Raw genomic sequence first — 23,283 nt, forward strand, 5'->3', positions numbered from 1 at the left:
TACAGTTTCTGTATTGTGCCTTATCAGTTTTTGTAAAATCTTCCTAAATTTTCCAATTCTACCCTATTCACTTAGTGAGTCTATCACACATTTAATTGGCTGTATTATGATATGCTGTGTAGTACCTGATCTTGGGGACACATTGTTTCAAGAAATTGAGGTTTACCACTGTCCCTAATTCATCCACCCATGGGCGTGTTGTTGAGGTGTCTTTTTGGGTTGTAAGATTTTATGGGCTCCCCGCGCCCACATTACTATTCATAAGCCACAGTACCTACAATGTTACAAGCCAGAAAAGAACAGAAATAGACCGACACAAAGAGCTCTGGTTCATTGTCTCTTTTGCTTTGCCAGGGCTCCGCTCTGGCCCACTTAGAGCTGGAGGACAGATGCACCCCTTGCTTCTCTTGTTCTTGAAGCAGCCAGTCTGAACCCAATTTATCTCTATATGTTTATAGATGCTTCCTTGTTCATCAATGACTAGTGACAGTCTCCAGTGTAGCATCTCGACGCACTGGAGATCTGTGCAGAGGCAACCCGGCGCTGCATCCATTTCTTAAGCCACAGCCCACAATGCATTGATCTTGTCAGCCACACAGCAGGGTCTGCGTCTGAGTCACTGCTGTGATATCTGACTTTGGAGACCTGGTGCGGGGCACGGTGGTGGTGCGGCAGAAAAACAAGCGCTGGAAGGACGATGCGTTGGGGTTTTTTTCTCTATTTTTTATGATTTCAAGCAGACGTTTGCGGAAGGAACAACCTTCAAGGGCCAAGAACTGGAATTGGCACCACTTGGCAGGTCAGAACTCCCCGCAGTGGAGTTCAGGGATGCTGCAAGTTAAGTCTTTGCTGGCCCTGAGACTACCTAACAGGAGGCAAGCACACACAAGCCCTTTGAGAAAATTCACAAGCAGGATACAAAGCAAAGTCCAGTCCTTTTCCTCTCCAAAGCAGAAGCAGCAACTGCAGGCCAACCCAGCAAAGCAACACACAGCAAAGGGGCACTACTGCTCCTCACTGCTCTTCTGCTCTTCTCCTTGGCAGAGGTTCTACTTGATCCAGCATTGCTCTACAGGCTGGGGATTTAGGTCCAATACTTGCACCCATTCTGGCCTTTGAAGTAGGTATTCTTCAAAGTATTGTCTATATAGTACACACGTTCTTGTTCTTGACACCAGGCATGCTCCAGCGAGGTGGAGACCGCATTGAGAAAGGCCAGGGCACAGCCCTATTGAGGTGCAGGTGACAGCTCCTCCCATCACTCTAGCTCAGCAAGGACCATCCGCCTGGTAATGGGCATCAGGATATGTGGGGCACACCTCAACTCCCTTCATGTGGCTGTCTAGAGTGAATGCTCGAACAGGTCCCTGTCATTCTAAACGAGACGTTGATTCCACAGGCAGGCAGAGGCACAGGATGGTTAAACAAGAAAACGGCCACTTTCTAAAAGTGGCATTATCAGACGCACAATTTAAAAACCACCTTTACTAAAAGATATGGGTTTTTAAAATCTCTAGCTCTTCCTAATTGAAAGTTACACTTGTAAGCTGTTACAAGGCAGCTCCAATGATAGCCTATGGTAGAACTAGTCCTTGCAATAGTAAAACATGAAATTGCCAGTCTTTCACTATCAGGACATGTGAAACACACCAACACATGTCCTACCTTCACATACACTGCACCTGCCCATTGGAGTAGTGTGGGCCTACCTTCGGAGTGTCTTACATGTAGTAAAAGGGGAGGTTAGGACCTGGCAAGTGGGTGCAATTGCCCAGTTTAAGACTGCACTAACAGACACTGCAATGACAGGCCTGAGGCAAGTTTACAGGGCTACTAATGTGGGCGGCACAACTAGTGCTGCAAGCCCACTAGCAGCGTTTGATTTACAATCCCTGGCCACACATAGTGCACTTTACTAGTGACTTACCTGTAAATCAATATGGTAATCATGGAGAACCAATGAGCATTACAATTTACACTGGGAGATCCTGCACTTTAGCCCTGATCAGCAGTCGTAAAGTGTCCAGAGTACATAAACCAGCAAAAACGAAGTCCAGCTTAACACCAAAAATACAGGAAGTGGAGGCATAAAGACCGGGGAAACCACTCCAAGGAAGCCGGGTCTAACAGGACACCAGTCCATGTCCTAAAAATCTAGGAATTTATGAGTTATAAAGAAGGAGATAAAGGTTTGCATGTTTGGGATGATTTGAGTCATAGGGCCAGACGTACGACCCTTTTTAACTGCCGCAAATTGGAAATCGGCCCGTTTGCGACTGCTAAATAGGTCTGCGGCATTAACAAACCCTATTTTGTGAGTCAGTAACCCATTACTGACTAACAAAATAAGCTTTGTGAACCATGGACCTGCTATTAAAAAATTAAACTGAAACGTTTCATTTTTCTTTTTTGAAATGCATCTCGTTTTTCTTTAAAGAAAACGGCCTGCATTAAAAAAAAAAAAAGGCTTTATTTAAAAAGCAGTCACAGACATGGTAGTCTGCTTACCCCACCTGGCCACCATCCCTGTGATTGCCAGCCATTCCCAATGGGTTGCAAATTGCGGCCTGCCTCATCAATATCAATGAGGCAGGTCCCTTGCGACCCATTTGCGAATCGTAAACCTTGTCTCAGACACTGTTGTACATTCCATTTTGCGAGTCGCAATTTGTGGAATTTATTTATTTATTTATAAAGTTTTATATAGCGCGAAACTTGATCCCGAAGGATATCAGAGCACTTTACAATTTGAGGTAAAGGTAACAAATCAGAACATTGAAAGTATTGACACACTAATATATGGTCGTACAGCTGGCCCCTAATCTTCCAATGAAACAAGAGCATCCTCAGATTAAAAAAGCTGAAGATCAGTGAGGATGAGGTTCAAGGATGCATCCTGAACAAACCGCATATTGACAAAATTGGTGAAAAAGGATTGGTTTTGGGGGCCATTAATTTGCAAGGCTTCTGTATCGCAAGTGAGGGTCTTGAAGACTTGTTTCATTCCAGTGGGGGAAGTGCAGCTTTAGGAGTGATCTGTCTATGTCTATGCAAGAGACTGAGTCCGCTGTAAATTTACCAGAGGTACTAGTATTAATCAGAATGTGAGAAACTTTTCCCCTCTCCCTGTTACAAGACATAAAGTCGTAACGATTCAGCAAGTGTTCAGACTGAGGGGGGGGGGGGGGGGGGATAAAAGGACCAGACTTAGAGACTGGACCATTGGTCGGTCATCCAACCTTGGCAGTATACAGTACTCTATGTAAAGATAGACCTGTCTCCATGGTAGGAGATACATTTGGGCAAGGGTTTTGGTGAGGAATCCAAGACAATGGGTGCCAAGTGGAAGGGTAGACTTGTGTAACATAGAAATATAGAACTAGGGTTGTAAGTGGGGGGAGTGGATTGAGCAAGAATAAATGGAAAGATGGTGAGGGACAGCTATAGGGGTAAAGTGAGATTGTGGGGAGGAGCACAGTATTAGGGGGTGAAGGAGAAGGGGAAGGAATTTGGTGATCTTTATAAAGAAGGTTCTGGTTGTAAAATCGGCCAGTGTGAGAAATTTGTTTTTATTACCACATGGATGGGGTGGATTTGGTCAAAGTATCAGGATGGCTCTCAGTGGAAAAGACGAAGGAGATCTGTCTTAAGATGCCCTATACAGAGATCGTGAAACAGATCTGCAATAAGTATCTCGGTGCTTTGATAAGCATATGCTTGGTTATTCAGGGTGGATCGTCTGCCGTAAAGGAATGAGAATCAGATATAATAAGGAAGTCTCACTGAATGCAAGGGTGGGTTTGATTTGGAGAGAGAGAGGAAGTTAGAGAGTTGTTGGTAGAGGCCGCATTAAAGAAGCTCGGGAGAGAGTAAGGTGAGAGTAGGGATAATTGGAGTGAGAGTCTGCAAGGAAATTGGATAGAAAGCAGAATTTCAATCCATATTAGAAATTTGGGAAGAAAAAGTAAAGTGTTTGTCAAGTGGTAAGGACATAAAAGAAAGATGCAAAGAGATTGGTAGGTCAGTAGTAGGGGATCATTGAGTGGAATGGAGGTAGAAGTGGAAAGGGAAAACTTCTCAAATGCTTTAATCAGTTACACATAAGAGAATGAGAGCAAGGTGCCTCATGCAACATATCTAATTAATTGCACATTGTGGCATCATAATTAACCAGTAATAGAAATTTAAAAAGTACAAAATATTGTTAGGTGGTAGCGATATGAGTATCCGCACAATAATCCTCTTATACTCTGTTAATTAAGCTGGAAACTGTGGACTCAAACAATACATTACAGGGCCAGTGATGGTATTAGTTCTGCTCCAGTTGCTCAACATCAATGGGTGTACCCCTTGGACCACCGTTTGAAAGAGTACTGTTACTAGACTAGGTTTCAGATAGATGCAAACTTACATTGTAGAAAATTAATCTATATATCCTAGGATGATTACCTTTTCTGTTCTGTTTGCAGCTCTGGTTGTACGCTTCCTCACAAAACGGTTTATTGGAGATTACGAAGCAAACACTGGTAAGATTTTGATTTAGTGTAACATTCATGGCACCAAGTATGCAGCAACTTATTGTTAATGCTAAGAAACCCTGACTTACCCCTTGTTTGTACCTTCTCTAAAATGAACTCTAGATCATATGCACAATGTTGTTTTATGTTGCACTATCCAATTTAGTAGGGTAAGTTCAAGAGCACAGATGTTGCAAAGGAGATGTTTGTGGTTCCATACAATGAAATTAGAAAAAAAAATCATTTTATTTTGTCTTTTGTGCATGCATGTGGCACAAATTCAATCTTCTGTGGGCTTCTTAACTTTTTGAAAATGAACCAAAATAAATACTTTATTGGGGTTGTTGTGGACATGGGGGGAAAATGTTTCAAAGCTCTAGACACTTTTCTAGATGGTTTCTTTCTCATAACCTAAAACCAAGAGATTGTATTGAATAGATGATCTATGAATTGTCTTTGCGTTTTTTATTTTTTAGCTCTGGCTTGAGAGCTCAGCTGTCAGTGAACATTTTAAGGAATTGGTAACAATAGGTCTTATAAAGTTGGCTTTGGCTCCACACAAAGCAGTATCTCTCGCTTCGTGCCATTATCTGTTTGGTGTATCATTCCATCTCCCATAGAGTGCTTCTATTGCAATGCATGAAGGGCTATCTTATATCTCACTGAATTGTCGCATGTTAAATTATTTATCTCCAATGCGGTGTGTACAGGAAACAATCATTTTTCGTATATTTGTTTACTGCAGCAGGCTTTCTAGCCAGGGATTAAAATGTTATTGGCTTTGGCAATGCTTGTTTTATTTTCTGAATGTTCGGGAAAATGGTGGCACTTTAAACTCAAGGAGCTGCCTGAAAGGGTGGGCTGGTGACTATTACAGATCCTAATCTTTCCCTTTCAACCCCTGACCCTGCTGAGAATCTGTTGGCTTTCATAGAGGAATGTACGCGGTGCCACAATGTCACACCACCTCACAAGGACCTTTACGAGGGACCAGCAATAAGCTGATATTCAGACATTCACCTGGCACAGTGAGTGTCCAAGGTGTTAAGTGGAGGCTATCACTTGTTTTAATGGTAACTCTCCGGTCCAGCTTGCGCCTAAACACCTCGTTTTTATCTGACCTATAACATGTCAAAGAGTCAGTCGTGTACACAGGTTGTGGTAGCACTCGGACAAACCAACATGGACCTTTTCACAGGGTTGTGCTGCCGTTAAGGCTATCTTCAGTAAGCCCCATAGCATTGTTCATAGATGCTGACCTTGCATCCTTTAGTTCCTTTCCCAGTCTTCATTTAGTTTAACACCCCCTCATAAGATGCCTTTATGGCCATTGACTCTCTGCGGTGATTCACCCCTTACATCTACTAACTCGTTCCCAATCCTCTCCGTTTGTTCTCCGCATCCTCTACTCTGTACAGAGCTCTGTTGCTTTCTGTCTTCGTTAGCGCTATATTAGTCCTTTATGAGTGGAAGGTCTCCCTGTTGGTCATTTATGGCTTCCTCCTCTTGAGATATCAGCCGATCTAAATCATTGTGTGGGCAAACAATGGCAGATGGCCGTGCAGTTATCGAAGTACCATAATGCGGCACCTACATTGGAGCTTGTTTTAAAGCCCCCAGAGCAACGCACAGAGGTGGCATCTCTCATTTTTAGGCTCACAAAAGACAAGGATTCATCTATTGCAGGGGATTTTAAATGTACAAGATTTGACCTCTCTGCTTTAAAAATATCAAATGGATTGTAGTGACGTCACCTATAAGTAGGATAGTTCTAATGGACCTTGAGAGCGTTGTACCAAGACAACGGTGCAAAAATATCTGATCTCTAGTAGGTGGAAGGGGCTCGCTGGGGTTATTTTTGGAACCCAGTATCGGTTCATTTCCGCTGAGGGACCCAGCTCCTGACAGTAGATCCTATCTTTAGAAGATGCGTCACCCCAGACTCCCTCCAGATCATTAGACTTAGTTTCCAGACCCGAGAGCATGATGCATTTTGGGAGGAGTCCTCTTGTTTTAACTAATTAGTCTAACACACCTAAAATCAGTGATTTGTGGGTGAAAAGTTCAAGACTGAAGAGTGTCCATATTGCCCTTGAGTTAGGTGGTTGTCCTTCTTCAACCCTGTGTAAGCGGTTGTTAAAGTGAGAGAACAAGAGGGGAGGTTGTACTTTCTAACCTGTGGACTTAGATGTGCGCTACATACTGGTTTGTACGTCGTTTCTAATGCAGTGAAAAATGTGCGGATATGAAATGTTGCACTGGCCAATAACTTGCTTTACGAAGTATAGCGCTAGAGCTAAGATAACGCTGGAAATGTTTTAAAACTATACTTGAAGTGTATAAAAAATGAAGCTCATTTCTAGTTTTTTTGCTGTATTATGGTAACGGTTTATGACCTGCGTGGTCTACTAAAGCACTTCATCCTTTCTTTAGCTACCAACAGAGTTGATCTTGTTTTCTCAATCTGTCCATTTTATCCTCCGTTTATATGCTCTCTGCTTACGCGTTACCTGCATTTCTAGATAAACATATGTGCATTGAATGCTGAATCTATAGGTCTGTCTTGACAGCACAGCTAAGTGGCCTCTTGTTGCATATTCTTTAAAAGATACATGGGTGGGCTTTAGTTACCTTTCACCTCATGTTATTGGCATTTTGTATCACTTTTACCTCCCGTGGAATACTTACATTATAATGCACAAGGGACTGTTTTAAATCTCAAATGTACTCTGAAAAGTCAAAAATGTAATTCTTTATCTAATAGATGCTTTAGATACAGAAAACTATACATTTTCTTTTGGATTTGTTCACTGTAGCTGAATGTTTTACTCTGATCGTCAATGCAATCGTCTGGCTTTGCCAATGCTTTTTTTGAATTGACACTTCTTTTCAGTACCAAAGGCCATTCCTCCCACTTCTTTCATTTTTCTATCTTGTATGATTCTTTTTTCTAGCCCATCTTTCTCTCTCACAAAATAAACTCCTAAGCATATAGTTTGGGAATACTTTCCAATAGTTACAAACCTAAGAGTCACGAGGTTTAGGTACTTGCTTTCACATATGCTGCACCAGATGTGGCACCTGTCTGGTTCCTCACTAGACCTCGGACGTTACCCAACCTTAACGCAAGAGTCCATGCTTGAGTAAACCTGTTTCAACATGGCCTCGTTAATCTGTGAATATTCTCTGCCAGAATCCTTGAAAGTGTTCATAATGGAACTATTACACTTCACGCTGTATCACAGCTACTTCAAGTGGAAAGACAAGTTTTATATACAAGCCTCTGGTACATCTATGGGCAATTGCGCAGCTCCCTGCTACGCAAATACCTTCATGTATAGATTCGAGATCGATCATATACTTCAAAATGAAGAATGGCAAAGGAATACCATCATATACAAGAGATACATCGACGACATCTTTGTCTTATGGAAGGGCAATCAGGCCAGTCTGGAACAAGCCATAAAAAATCTGAATGAAGTAAACGAAAGAATTCAGTTTACATCTATTGTTCACAGAAAAGAATTATCATTCTTAGATGTACTAATCAACCATGAAGAGGGCAAAATTACCACCAGTGTATTTTCGAAAGCAACAGACAGGAACAACTTATTGCACTTTAAAAGTTTTCATCAAAACTCATTAAAAAATCACCTACCATTCTCTCAACTGCTGAGAATAAAAAGAATAGCGTCCACAGAAGAACTGTATCAAAAACACAAGGAGGAAACACTCAATAAATTTAAAAAACGAGGATATCCTGACTACATCTTGGAATCCGCGGCGGAAAGGGCGGACAAACTGCAAAGGAAACACTTACTCTCACAAAAAAGAAAGGACGATGACCAAAGGATGGTATTCGTATCAAAATATTCCACTAGGAGTGGTGAAATAAAAAGAAGCATTAAAAAACATTGGCCACTATTAACTTTGGAAGAAGACTTCAAAGGCATTTTTGGAAAAGATCCAATTTTTGCTTATGAAAGAACAAAAAATGTCAAGGAATTGATCAAACAGACCCTCACTGAAACTACACACACCTACAAAGGAACCTTACCGTGCCATAATTGCGGAAATTGTTCCGCGATTATAAAAAGTAACACCATCAATCACCCCACAAAAGGAACACCCATCAAATTGAAAGTTTCAGGAACATGTGACTCGATGAACCTTATATATATGTTACGATGCCCATGTGGGAAATCATACGTTGGTAAAACACAACGGAAATTGAAAACGCGGATTATTGAACATAAAAGTAACATCCGACTAAGGAACCACAAGTCACCAATTGCAGTACACTTCAATGAAGCCAATCATAATGTGAGCCAACTGAGATTTTGTATCCTAGAAATCGTACCAATTCTGCCAGGGAGAGACAATGCCACTCACTTGCTAAGGAGAGAAACCTTTTGGATCAATCACCTCAATACCATGAACCCATCGGGACTCAATGAAAAATTGGATTTTAATTGTTTTCTCTGAACTACATGTACATAATGATATTGGGAAGTACGATGATTCATTGTCAGTTCTACACCGTCATTAACTTTAAGTCACGTGTAAGATTGATTGTCTATAAATTTAGTTATAATTCTACAGCAAATTGTACATGAAACATGGTGATATACATATAACCAACTAGAGTCTTTTATCCTGAAACACATATAGCATCGTTAAAAGTTCAACACACATTTCTAGTGCACGTGAATGTCAACAAACAGTCCGTTTTCTATATTTACACGCTCTGTGCGGTATTCTAAGCGACGTTCGGTCCCATGAACAGTCCGTTAACTATGTTTATGCGTTCCACGACGTGTATTAAGCGACGTCCGGTCACATGATCGGAAACCGAAAAACGCCGCTGAACGGAGATTGAGAGGAGAGACCTAGAGTCCCTCAGGTCGTGATTTCGACGTTTATTTCGTGCAGAATGCTACCGAACATCAAATCAAGGTTAGTCGGCCTTCCTCGTATTCTTAAACGGGTGATAAGGTCACAAACCACTTAAAAGGTCACAAACCATTTAAAAGTTTCAGACACCACACCAACGTTGGTTTCACGGTTATGGATATATTATTGTGAAAAATGTATTGTTTACTGTTTGTTGTTTAGGTTTTTTGTAACACAGCACTAGTATCAAAATGATATTCCAGTCGCTTAATACTTATTATGTTGACCTTGCAGATAAAGATAATCCCCTGAGGAAGGGCAGTATTGCTTGAAATGCATTGGGAAGTCAAAAATGATTAATATGTAATATGATGACAATATTACAGAAGGAAGAAATCATGAATATAAAAAATAAGAAAATTTGAAAATAAAAAGGAATGAAAGTACTTAAATGACTCGTGTCACTGATTAAGGAAAATTGAAAGGAGTGCGAGGCAGGGGTGATTCTTGAGGTACAGGAACCACATGCAATACATGTTTCTCACTACCCTATTGCTCAGTAGGGTTACCTACCTACGCACCACGGAAAGCATTAAACCAAAGTGAAAATTTCAAACACACCACTTAACAAACTTGAGTGCTGAATCAAATTCCAATTGGCTTCAAATATTCTCTGCTAAACATTCAACAGATTTCCCCTCTGGATGTGCCGTGCATCACAGGCTTATGACTCTGGTTCAGGGCGTTTAACTACCCGTATAGCACTTGGCAGCGGGCCACAGGGCTAAAATAGCTGCCTGCAAAGATCACAGAACTTTAATAAAGCTCTGGAATGTTCCACTAGCAAGGGAAGCAGCTTTAGAATCTTTCACTTTCCTGTACAGATGGCTGAATATTACATGAAAGAAGTTTATCACTGCCTCTTCAAGTTTGTGAAATAAAGGAGTTCCCAAATGGGTTTCTTTCACTTTTTTTTGTATTATAGTTTTAAAGTGTTCCGCATCATGTGTAATCCACAGCAGTTTATACTACGTTTTTAAAATATTAGCCATAATGTTCTGCCTGATTTACGGTGTTATTTATTTTAATGTTTTGATTAATTACCTTTAAATATACTCCTATGTAAAGTATCCACTGCAACTTTTTTTATGGAAAGTAAATATATTTTTTTTACCATACTGTCACCTTTGAGGGTGCAAGAAGGAAGGAGCCAACACTTGGGCGACAGTTCTACAGTTTTTTTAATGTTTTTAACACAGGGTTGTAGGTGTATAAACGCAGGCAAAGTCCAGGATCCTAGGCTTCAGGCGTAGTTTCCCCTGGGTGGAGGCATCCGGACTCCAGCGTATGCAAAGAAAAAGAGAATAACGGGCTTTAGTGGACTGTCCTAATGTCTATGGTTACAGTCAGGGTAGGGAGTGAGGGAACAGGCAACCACCACCGCTTAGCAAGGACATCTATATAGGGCGACCCGTGAGTATGTGCACAGGGAGTTTGTAGTGCCCCAAACAGCGCCTCGCTGCCTACCCGGTCCCTCCCCTCTTCCAATGAAACAGTGCACGCAAACGCCCACGCACCTGAAGAAGCCACGCGTCCTCCTTCGCGTGGCTGGGCGGAACACAGAACCGTTGGCCTCCTGGCTTCCTTGCTTCTGCTACGCCGTCCGTCGGGCTCCCGTCTCCGTCGTCACTCAGCAGGGGCACCTCCACGTCCTCTTCAGGTCCTTCGGTGTCCTGGTCGGCTTGCTTCTCCTGGCGTTGCACGTCGGATTCCCACGACGTGATCCTCCGCGGCTCACAAGCGCTGGCGTCTTCCGGATCCACCTCCTTAAGCCGCGAGGCCGGCCCTGATAGGCCGACAAAGTCAGGTGGTCCGGGGAACTGCAAGGCCAGGCTGTCCTTAAAGGGCCCGTAGCAACCGCTCTGTGGGGAAGACGAAGAGTCGGTTAGCTCAGCCTGCGCCGAGCAGGGGACCCCCTGACACATACAATAAAATAATTTTGATGACACTGCAAACTCATGCAGGGAGATGCATTTACTTATTAAAGTGGGGGGAAAATTTTAAAACAAGAATTAAATGTCCAAATAGCAATTCATATGAACGCAAATCTGCAGATTTTACCTCATATTTAAAATGAACAAACTGCAACCTGCACTTCCAGTTTGTACTGCCACACATTTAGATCAAAGATTAAAAAGGCTTCAACAACTACCAACATGTTACTATTTTAATATTGAGAAGGTATTAATCCAGAGAGAGGATGGATTTCCCTAGAAAAACGATCTGCAAAGGTGATGCTAGACTGAGGTAGGGATCTCGGTCAACTGTTGTTTGTGGCATTAAATATTTTTACGTTCTAAAAATAGTTAAAGACTCACCTTTTATTCAGTTGGTTTCATATCTGCATGAAGAACTCAAGGGTAATTTACTACAGCCTACCCCATAGGAAAAGCTTGTTACAGTAAATCTCCTCTACTCAGCAGCATCCATTTTGCCAGTACTAGAGCACAGCTCTGATTTTACCATTTCTCCTGCGATTAATCTTTTTTAGTTGCCTGAAAGGTAAAGAGGAGTTCATGTGAATCAAACAATTCAATTTACATTGTAGTCCATTTGGCCACACATTAAGGACCAGAAATTGATGAGTAAATTTAAATGAGTTTTAAGGGCCAAACTGATAAATATAAATCTCAAAAACCTATTGTAAAGATACAAAACTACCACAGGTGAGCAAAAGTGTCAAATGAAATTAAGTCTTCGTGGCATAAGGTATGCAAGAAATTCATTTGCAGCAATACGAAAGATGAGAAATAGGATTTGATAATCGTGTACAGGTTTCGATCCTACTGTCTATACACAAATAATTCTAAAGTCACCTAAACCAGTCTCAAACTAAAGTTGAGAAAACCTAGTTGAATTGGGGATAGCAGGAAAGTGTCCGTATAGTGGAGACTTCAGTAGAAGTTCTCCAAATCGAGACAATGCGTAGCATAAAACTAGACCAAGAGAATAATAAAAACAGAGTGCTCTGTATCCCTCAAACTCTTTTTTTTTTTTTTTCTTTTTTCGTCCTCATAAATGCCACCAGAAATTGTCAACTCTAGATGGGCTTTTCTCCTGGCCACTAACACGGGCTAACTGTTCCCGCCCTGGATCCCGTGGATAGCCAACGGAGATCACCCAGAGGTAGGTCGTTTCCTTATCCCACTCCCATTCATGATGTATCGTGCCCCTTTGGGAGGACAGGACCACTAAACCTCTGGCATAATCATTGGACATTCTGTGTACCTTGTCCGTTATCTCTCAGACCATGCAGTTAATTGGGACCAGATCTTAACAGCGCTTTCCCCTCCACACAGTAGGTCTAAACGACTAACAGCCATAATATTCTTAAGACAGTTTACAAATCGAGGAGGACTTACAGATTTCCACTCCCTACAGATCTCCCTTCTGGCTATAACAATAACATAGAAGATAAACTGCGATATGCTATTACTAACATTATAGTCCAGGAGGAGACCAAAAAATATAAATCTGGGGGAACAAGTAATTGTTTTTGATAGAACCTCTTCTATAAAAAGAGCCAATTGACCTGATCGAATGCTTTTGCAGCATCAATCGCAACAAAAGCCAGCGGCAGCCCCCTCTCCATTGCCATATCCATTGCTCTTACAACTTGAAAAGTAAGTTTGTTCAGTTGACGCCCTGGTATGAACCCCCGCTGATCAGGGTGAATGATAGACTTAATAATTTTTGCCAATCTGGACGTTAGGATACCTGAATAGATTTTTAAATCCGAATTAAGGAGTGAAATGGGCCTGTAAGATTCTATATTTTTGGGGTCTTTATTGGGCTTTGCTATAATAGTTGCTTCTGACCAAGAAGCCGGGGTGCCCTCCCCCTGTATAAAATTTTTATTAAGTACTGACAATAATGGAGCTAGGATTTCTTCCACGTTGTCCTTATACAGCTCCGTCGGCAATCCATCCGGGCCCGGGGCCTTATTCCTAGCCATCTTTTTCAATTGGGCCCGTACCTCTCCCTCAGTAATCTCTGTAGCTAAATATTCTTTATCCGATTCACTCAACTGGGGTAACTCTCTCATGGCCCACCAATGTTCTAGCTCATCCGCCCCCAGACTATTCTGCTCCTGGTATAATTCTTCCATAAACCCTCTGGCCTCTCTCCTGATCTCAGCATCTTCTATTAAGAACAAACCTGAACCTCGCTGAATTAGTGTACTAATATTATTCCTACTCCGCTCCGTTCTAACTTTCCAGGCGAGAAGAGAGCGGCACTTCTCTCCATATTCAAAATTTCGGAGTTTACTCACTTCCCACCTATCCTTGTTTATTTTATCAGCACGTGCCTTAAAACCTATCTGTAACTCAAACAGCTCTTTTTCGAGTTGTTGCATCCTACATCTATCTTCCAATACAGCTAACTGTAGTTGTTGTTCTTTTGTTTTGATCAATTCAAGGTCAAATCTGTCTTTTTTCTTTCATAAGTTTTCTCTTTAAAGCCATATGCGACCCAAGAATGCCCCTTAAAAAGGACTTAAGCGTATCCCAGACTATTTGTTCTGGAGCTGTACTCTCATTGAATAAGAAGAATTCCAACAGGTTTCCCTTAATTTTACTTTTAATTTCATCATCTAAAAGGATCGTTCTATCCAAAGTCCATCTATATGATGAGGGGATGACTTTGAGATTAATTTTTAGCTCCACGACCGAATGATCAGACAGACCTACAGGAATGTAGGATACTGAAACAATATCTGACAGAAAGGCTTGATCTAAAAGAAAGAGATTGATTCTAGAGTATTGTTTATATTTCTTACTGTAGAACGAGTATTCCCTAAGATTCCCTTGCTTAACTCTCCAAACATCCTGTAGGTTAAAGTTTTTCATAATATTCTTCAGGGCTGACAGGGATTTGTTAGGGGAATTGTATTTTGCCATAGAGGTGCGATCCAGATGGAGATCCAATATGAGGTTGAAGTCGCCTCCCAAAATAACTGGAACTGTGTACTGTATCATATACTCTTCTAGTTTTTTAAGAAACCCGGGGTTGTCTTCATTGGGACCATAGTAAACAGCACTTAAGAAGGTGAAGCTGCCAATAGAAAGGACTGCCACCAGCCATCGCCCAGACTGATCAGTTCCCCAGCTTTGCATCCTGATACCCTTATTTGCCGGCACAATGATAGCTACTCCTCTCGTAGAACCCTTCTGCTTAGAACACAGAATTTCCTGAACCCACTTAAGTTTAGAGAAAACCTCAAACTCTGACTTAAAGATTCACAGTGTGAACACCAATTAAACCCACAGAACATTTGAGAATTCCATGTCATCGACTCCAGTAGTTTTCACCTTCTCACAGTAGAAATTGGCAACGTCACTCAATTTTCCCATCCTACGGTTTGAACGTCAGGACGACCTTTGATGTCTCCCTGCTGCTGATGCGACATGAATAGGAAGGAGTCTTCCTTGAGGGTTTTTAGCGCCTCTCATTCTTGCCAAAAATTCTCCTGCGGGACCTCAGAAGCTCTACACAATAAGCCTTTCACTGACTATGAGATTAGGTGACTGCACCTGCAAAGAAAGAACATTGCCGCACAAGCAAACCTGTCATGTTGAAGATTCAACATTAAAGACCAAATGCTTCAGGCCTTTAGTTAAGCTAACACAGTGAAAAACAGTCAGTGTACACTTTAAATACATGATTGTAGGTGTACCTACAGATATAGAAAAAAATGGAAAACATACTTGTGCACTTTGAGTTATACTGCTTTTACTGGAATTTCATTCTTATGTACTCATGCATTTATTTATAAGTGTGAACGAGAACTACAATTTGTAACATGATTATGAAAATATTAATGCACACACCTATATGAATGACTACTTTCTACAGTGAATACACTCCAGCAGTATGTTTGGTGCTTCACTTTACATTAATAGGGTTAAGGCACACAGTAAATATATTGTGCGAATGCACGCAAGTATTGCTATTTAGTGACATATAGGGGTGAAGCTTAAATTGTGCATCTCAGCCAGTCATGAGTATAGAATGTTAGCAGTCAACTTTATTAGAAATCTCTGGTGATGCTACAGTAAGCCTCTGGAGCATTAACGTTCAGACTGCTGCTAGAGTTGATAATATGTGTTTCACTCAGCCTCCCAGACTAATTTCTAACTTGAATGCGGAAGACAGTTGAAAATGTATTGAAAATGTGTTCTAATTTAAGCATTGCAGAGTACTAAAAGTATTTATTTTCTGTGACAACATTCAATCAATCATTTTGTTCATTTGCTGCAGTTTCCTCTTTGGAAAAAGATTTCAATTCTACAGATTCTGTACCAGGAGAATGGCCTTCAGGTGTGTCGCATTTTGAATACAGAATGTTGGCGCTCCAGGTGCCTAGTGGTATCTGCTTCTCCAATGGGACGTACATGTTTTACTCATCATGTTACATTTTTCCTCTCATGACTGAGGAATATATTTGTGTATTTATAGAAAATGTGTCTCCATTTTAGCTTATGGAACACTTGCCATTAATTCCATTAGAAAATCATGTAGGACAATAATTTCCTCTCAAACGTAATCCTGGCAGAGGTTCTCCATTTTTGTCATGGTGAAATAACTTTAGAACTCTCCACAATCGCCCAAATTAGTATGTCTACTTAAATAGTCCCATAAAAACACAATGTCTTGAGTCTCAACCCAAATTTATTTTAGGATATTATTTACAGTAGCAATATTATCCAAGTGGGAGGGCACTCTAAGAGTACTGACTAGGGTGGATTAGGGCCCTGAACTTCGCCTCTGTAACCTCCGATTCCACACCAGTGATTACCTAACTGGGAGAGATAATATTGCAGAATTATTACATGTTGCCAATTTGGTGGCAAATCGTAGAGATGCATATAAAGAACTGTAGAGTAGGGGAAGATCATGGACTTACAGATAGAACTTCTACAGTAGAGTCTCTTCTTCAACTGATCACTTCATCTTGTGTGGTGTCTGTCAATGTGTGGTACTCTCTGACCCTGTGTGCTTCTCTATTCTTTGTGGAATGTTCTGTTATGATGTCTGAAAGTTGCAGGGCACGAGTGGGAGGCTGAAGTGTGAGGGTGGAGCATCCCTGGTGGGGCATCTCTGCCTCTTTATATTGAGGAGCCTTGGTGGTTCATGATATGACTCCCTAGGACACCACACATCTTTGTAGGACATGAACCACCATTGACCAGCCACAATGACACCAGTGATTAATTTGTAAAAGAAAATCAGCGTCCAGGCCCTCATCAGGAGTACACTGCATCTTGCCCCACCCACTGCCCAGGTCAGTGCTGCCAGTGACAGTACCAACACAACTACTACTCATCACATTCCTACAAGTGTGACATTTCAGCCTACTCCAGGCCACCCAAAGCTATCAGAAAGGTTGTGTGGCAAATATTAGTCCTTGTTAATGTTTATTGAGTTACTTAACAACTGTTGTACTCTTCTCAAAATTGGGCATACAGCGCCACCATGTGGCAGACTATAATCAGGGCCATTGCCGTGCACCGGACACCACTGTCTCAAGTTAAGCGCTGACTGACCTCGATACTCACATTACGCGTGTGAGGGTTCGATTTGAAAATAAATCTTTCTGACTGTGCCTAGATTCTACAATGTCAAGGCATTTCATTTAGGACTAGTAGCTGCAGAACTCTGCTTTTGCAGTCTGTTGTGTTCAAAGATGGAATGGGAGTCAAATACATTAAGTGATGAAAGAGCCAGTAATTTGAGCCTCTGCGGAAGAAAGAGGTGTTTATCTACCTCCCAGCCTCCCGAAAGAGGTGTTAAGTGGTTTCTGCACAGGAAAAGGTAGTTTCAGAACTAATACTTTTTGAGGCCTTTATGATTAATCAGCCAAGGTGCAGGATTAGGTGATGGAGGGGAGATGTCTGTGTCGATGCACAAATCTGTCTCTTCCTTACCTGCCCAATACACGCCAATGACTTTGACTAGGAGCGGTGTAGTACCAGTATGGACTTTGGTGCTTCCCGACTGGACCCGTCTCCTTTGTAAATCTTGCACATTAGAATAAAGCTATGGCATTCTCCATAAGAATGACAGACACTGCTAAAGTTTAAAAGTATACTTAAAGACTATGCAACAGAAGTACAAAAGCTGGATCATCGACCACTTGGTGTATTAGTACATAAATTGTAAGTACGAAGACCTTGGTAAAGTTCAATAGAAAATCCAGCATAGATCTGTGTTCTATGGTGGGGAGAAAGATGTATCTCTTACAGTGAAAAGGCAGGTTGTTTTATAGGACTTTAGATAAAGGATTTCCTACATTTTCTACACAAGAACATGGTTCCCAGGATGTGCACCAAAGTGGAAAGATCAAGAAGAATCATTGAAGATGATCAAGATTCTCTCTGAATACTATTATATTAGATGCAGAGGTTCCCAGAGTCTATTCAGGTGGCATGACTTGAGACTTAGCAAGTGATTCAGTTTGGGACAGCCAGGGTTGTCCTTGGTTAGGTACATCGCGTTCAGCGTGACTGAGAAAGCTACAGTCTTTCAGTGTCAAAGCTCAAAATTCTTTATTGGAGCAAGGAAACTAACAGCAGCGGTGAGCATGTATTGTATTATGACGTCACTTTCAAAATGGAAGAAAGCAAGAAACTGATTTATAATAGCATAGGCTTCTAATACCTTAAATACTACAATATAAAATACAGCATCTACACCTACATGGGTGTGACATCACTTTCAAAATGGAAGAAAGCAAGAAACTGATTTATAATAGCATAGGCTTCTAATACCTTAAATACTACAATAGAAAATACAGCTTCTACACCTACATGGGTGTGACGTCACTTTCAAAATGGAAGAAAGCAAGAAACTGATTTATAATAGCATAGGCTTCTAATACCTTAAATACTACAATAGAAAATACAGCTTCTACACCTACATGGGTGTGGAGTCTAGTATAGAGTTTCAATTGCAGCTGGAATTGTGGTCACCAAGTTGAAGGCCCAGGAATTGGGGCTGTACACAGTTCTTATTATGTGAGCTTACTGTCGCATAGGACTCCTAACAGGGTGTACCTGTAGTTAGTAGATTTTCCCATTGACAACATTTAGGGGTTGGGTTCGACCTCTGTCTTGCCCCTTGCTACCCCTGGCACTGCTTTTGCGACCCCTGGCCTTAGAGGTGACAAAATCAGTACCTGGAGCACAGGGGTAGCTCTTACTAATAGACACTTGTTGGAACTCCACTTGCCTGGTTTCCGAAGAAAAAATTATTTTGCAAATAGTGAATAATATTAATCACTACTGGTGTGATGAAAATGGGATAACCTTAGCTGGAGTATGACACTATCTGGAAACAAAGGTAAGAAACAAATACTGTCAATGTATTTTGTGTGTGTGTGTCTGTGTCTGTGTCTGTCTGTGTGTGTGTGTGTGTGTGTGTCTGTGTGTCTGTGTGTGTCAGTCAAAGTAAATGTCAAATAGCCTGGGACGTCTCTTCCGCTACCCCTGATATTTTGGTGACATCCATGGTCCTTCCATTAACAGTGCTTAAGCAGTTGCATCCTTTTTTTGTGGTATGACAGAGGAGAGTGGCCGTTTTTAGGTCGAGCTGGTAAACTGCATCCGAAGGATGCAGGTGTCCAGCTGGAGACCTAATGTTGCCTGTCTCGGAGGAAGGAGGACAAGAGGGTGTTACAAGCTTTTTCCCTGGATTTGTGTGCGCGAACGCGCACGTTCCGTCCTGCGCGCGCCGTGCACTTCCCTCCCATACTCCCAGCCAGTCAGCCTAACGCGCATGCATGCACACAGACACACACACGCGCGCACACGCACTTACACTTACGCAGGCACCCAGACAGGCAACCCCCTCCCCCCCCCACACAGTCACACACACACACGCATACACACAGACTCCAAGACACATACACACACGCACGCTCACACACATACACAGCCCGCCGCGCGCACACACACACACACACACATGCCCCCCGCCCTCGCAGCCCAGCAAATAACAAAGCGAAGCCCCACTCACCGGCTTCCTTGGTGCAGCTTCTCTCACCGGCAGCAGGACTCTTCCTCCCTTCTTCGGCACCGGGGCGCAGGGTAGGCTCCTGCCTGCTCCCGTCCAATCGCGGCTCTTCCGTGGGAGGCGGGTTAGGCTCCCGCCCTCCTACTTCCTGTTTCCGGTTGTCCCGCCCGGACTTCCTGGTCGCAGGCCGGCGGCGCGAGCTCTGGACCAAAATCCAGGTTTTGCCTCATTTTCACCGCAAAACGCGTAATTGCCATTATTTGTCGTACATTTATAAATAATCTCAGTATCGTGATTGAGCGTGTGCGATAAATAATGCGCTATTAGAGAAGAACACATATAAGAGGCCATAGAGTTTAGACTGTGACAGCACTATGGTAATGCGATGTCAGTACCTCATTGAAGTAAAGTTTTTACTAGTACAAACTGTGACACCGCTGTAGGTCGATGATATCATTATCCCAGTGAAGTCAAAGCTTTCTCCAGTCCAGATTTTGATATGCCCCCAATTACAATGGGTAGCCAACATCAGTGTCCCATTAAAACCACATCTTTCTCTAGTCCAGGCTATCACATGACTATGGGCACATAATGTCAGTACCCTACAAAGACAGAGCACTTTCTAGTTCTGACTTTCATATCCCTGTTAGTACCTGAAATCAGTGTTCCAGTTAAGGCAATTATCTTTCCAGTCCAGAATGTGACATCTTAGGGTAAGGAAATCTCCCATACAGTCCAGGTTGTGATATCCCTGTATGGACAGATTATACTATTCGAGAAGATAAACTTCCCTCCAGTCTAAACTGTGACTTGATTAAATGACTAGATCCGTGCTAGTTTGAAGTCGGAAATTATTTAATTCCTGCTTTTGACAGTAATAAGAGATGGCAACTGAATCCGAAGGATGCATGTGTCCAGCTGGAGACGTATAGTTATCAGTCTGGGGAGAAGGAGGGACAAGAAAGTGGTACGAGCTTTTTTCCTGGATTTGTGTGCGCGAACGCGCACGTTCCGTCCAGCGCCGCGCCGTGCACTTCCCTCCCATACTCCCAGCAAGTCAGCCTAACGCGCATGCATGCACACAGACACACACACGCGCGCACACGCACTTACACTTACACAGACACAGACACGCAGGCACCCAGACAGGCAACCCCCTCCCCCCCCCACAGTCACACAAACACACACACAGACTCCAAGACACACGCACGCACGCTCACACACATACACAGCATGCCGCCGCATGCGCGCGCGCACACACATGCCCCCCGCCCTCGCAGCACAGCAAGAAGGCGAAGCCCCACTCACCGGCTTCCTTTGTGCAGCGGCTCTCACCGGCAGCAGGACTCTTCCTCCCTTCTTCGGCACCGGGGCGCAGGGTAGGCTCCTGCCTGCTCCGGTGCTCCAAACAATCGCGGGTCTTCCGTGGGAGGCGGGGTAGGCTCCCGCCCTCCTACTTTCTGTTTCCGGTTGTCCCGCCCGGCCTGCCTGACTTCCTGGTCGCAGGCCGGCGGCGCGAGCTCTGGACGGACTGCAGCACGCGCTCTGGCGAACATTTCCCTGCCCTCGCAGTTGTTGTAAGGTAAGAGAAAACTGCAACGAATGCTTCACTTGGCTCGCTAATGCTTCTAAGCACTGTTCTGTTTTTGTGAAATACATTGTCTGGAAGGACGTTGTCTTTCCTCACAGAATCAATCTGTGCAACCATTCAACAACAACTGGTTCAAATATACGCTATCAATGTTTCAAGCTTTATTGCAAATGTCACAAAAAGATGTTAATATTTCACTTCTGTTCTTGGATATTCGTCACAATAAAATACACTGAACATAATTTCACAAAAGTTCTTTAGAAAAGTTTAAGCTATTTCCATTATAAATTACAATAACTTTTATTGAAGTATTAGTTGTTTAATTTTTTTAAATGCCATTGTTATTTGTAATATCAATACATCGAAGTCATGTAAATACAAAACATATTGCATTACAAATGCTATAGGTATCACATTTGCGAAAGTTATAACTATTGGCATTGCAAATGACAAAGCTATTAATTTAGCTATTTAAAAAAAAAACATAAATAAAAACTTTGCCATTTACAATACCAATAGCTCAAACTTTCCTAATGCGAGACCTATTGCATTGCAAATGCTTGTTTGATTCAGGCTTACATTTTTTTCTGCCATGTTTTGAAGTTTGGCCAGGTGCATCTTGTCTTTTACGTGAATAGAAGGTCAAGAACACAAACTTCGTAACCAAATACGTTGAGCGCGACAGATTCTTGTGCGCGGACAGTAATTAGGGGAAAAACACGTGCTAGTCACTATTCTTAAGTGACCTACAAATACTAAGTCTAGGCTGCTTCGCACAGCACTACCAGGAGCCAGATACTGGAAACATTAAAACCAGCCCTGCAGAGGAGAGAATCAGTGTGCACTGTAAGAAGACAACTGGCGTCCGGAAAATCCCTCCGTAAAACTGAATAAAAGGCGCTATTCATGAAGATTTGGGTTGAGGCAGTTATCCAATTTCTACACCAATTATGGGACTCAAATAAAGTAACTGCAATTTAGAGAACCTATGGAATGTAAACACTTCATGTTGGGATACGTTTCCTTGTACTTAGTAAACTGAAAAAAAGTAAAATGCAAGGATTGTCAATGCATAAACTCTTGAAATCGCACAGAAGATTCCTTCAGATGGCAGAGGGGATGGGGAAAAAATGAATGCAAAGCTGCTTTGGGCATTATTTTCTTACTCCCAGCAAACGATATGCAGCTTTGCTCACGAAAAAACGGATCTAAGTTAGAGAAACTAAACTATTTGGTCTGGATGTGTAATTTTTATTTCTCCGTTACAAATTTAAACGCAAGTTGTAGGAGAATACAAGATGGGCTAATTAGAAAAAGTCATTTTACTGGCAATACACACGGCTGCAATATTGAGCCACATTCAAGCACTACATTGGGTAAGAACAAGGTAAGATTCATAATACTTTTCCAAAATTTTAGAAGATTTCTGTGTGCGCCGAACTAGTGGAAGACTGTTCCAGTGGGAGGACACTGGGAGAAGGCACAGCCTCCCAGTGAGGCATTCTTCCCTTTAGAAACCTGGATAAGGAAGTGATGCTGATATCTAAGCCCCCGCAAGGGACAGTACAATTTAACAGTGATAGGAGATGCTTCCCAGACTTGCTATACAATGTTCTATACACTAAGCAGAGGGACATAAAGATCACCCTTTGCTTGATTGACAACCAGTCTACTCTTGATAGACCAATAAATATTCTAGCTGCTTCATTTTGAACAACTTTGCAGAGGTTTGCGTGGTGGTCAAGTCCTACTACGGCTGCCTATAATATGGCAGGAATTATTTACAGTGAGAGAGCCAGCATTATGCTAATAAGGGAACCATCATGCCATCTAAGTTCACAATATGACATGGTCCCATCATAACAAATGGGCAGCCTTATAGCATGTGTATGCGCGGTATGCATGCCCACAGCATGGACACAATTATCACTATGTAATTAAGGATACCACTAACATGGCCGGAATTATCACTAGCCATTAGCCCGTGGAGGCACGCGGTATGCCGATAATGACCAAGCATTATAGGCCCCTCATACTATGAATTCCCACACTGTACCAGGGCCCATAATTACGCCATATTTTTCCGAAAGTTGGGCAACATGGCATGGATGCTTACAGGTTGTGGTGAATTACCAACATATGCCTCTGCCAGCATTTTACCAGGGGTGAAGATCATTGCCTGAATCCCCACAATTTGCCAAGAAATTC

General features: G+C 42.3%; 1 protein-coding gene across 2 annotated transcripts in view; it reads left to right on the forward strand.

The window, feature by feature from the left end:
* Window positions 1–23,283, forward strand: part of LOC144752013 (ras-like protein family member 11A-like) — a 217,727-nt gene that overhangs the window by 86,600 nt on the left and 107,844 nt on the right. The window contains exon 2 of one of the 2 annotated variants that reach the window (XM_078639973.1): window positions 4,470–4,526. The exons of the other annotated variant lie outside the window; for it this stretch is intronic. Coding sequence (XP_078496099.1) covers window positions 4,470–4,526 — 57 coding nt within the window. The remainder of the gene's footprint in view (window positions 1–4,469; window positions 4,527–23,283) is intronic. 2 annotated transcript variants of the gene reach the window in all.

Source organism: Lissotriton helveticus, chromosome 4_2, assembly GCF_964261635.1.
Source record: "Lissotriton helveticus chromosome 4_2, aLisHel1.1, whole genome shotgun sequence".
Taxonomy (NCBI): domain Eukaryota; kingdom Metazoa; phylum Chordata; class Amphibia; order Caudata; family Salamandridae; genus Lissotriton; species Lissotriton helveticus.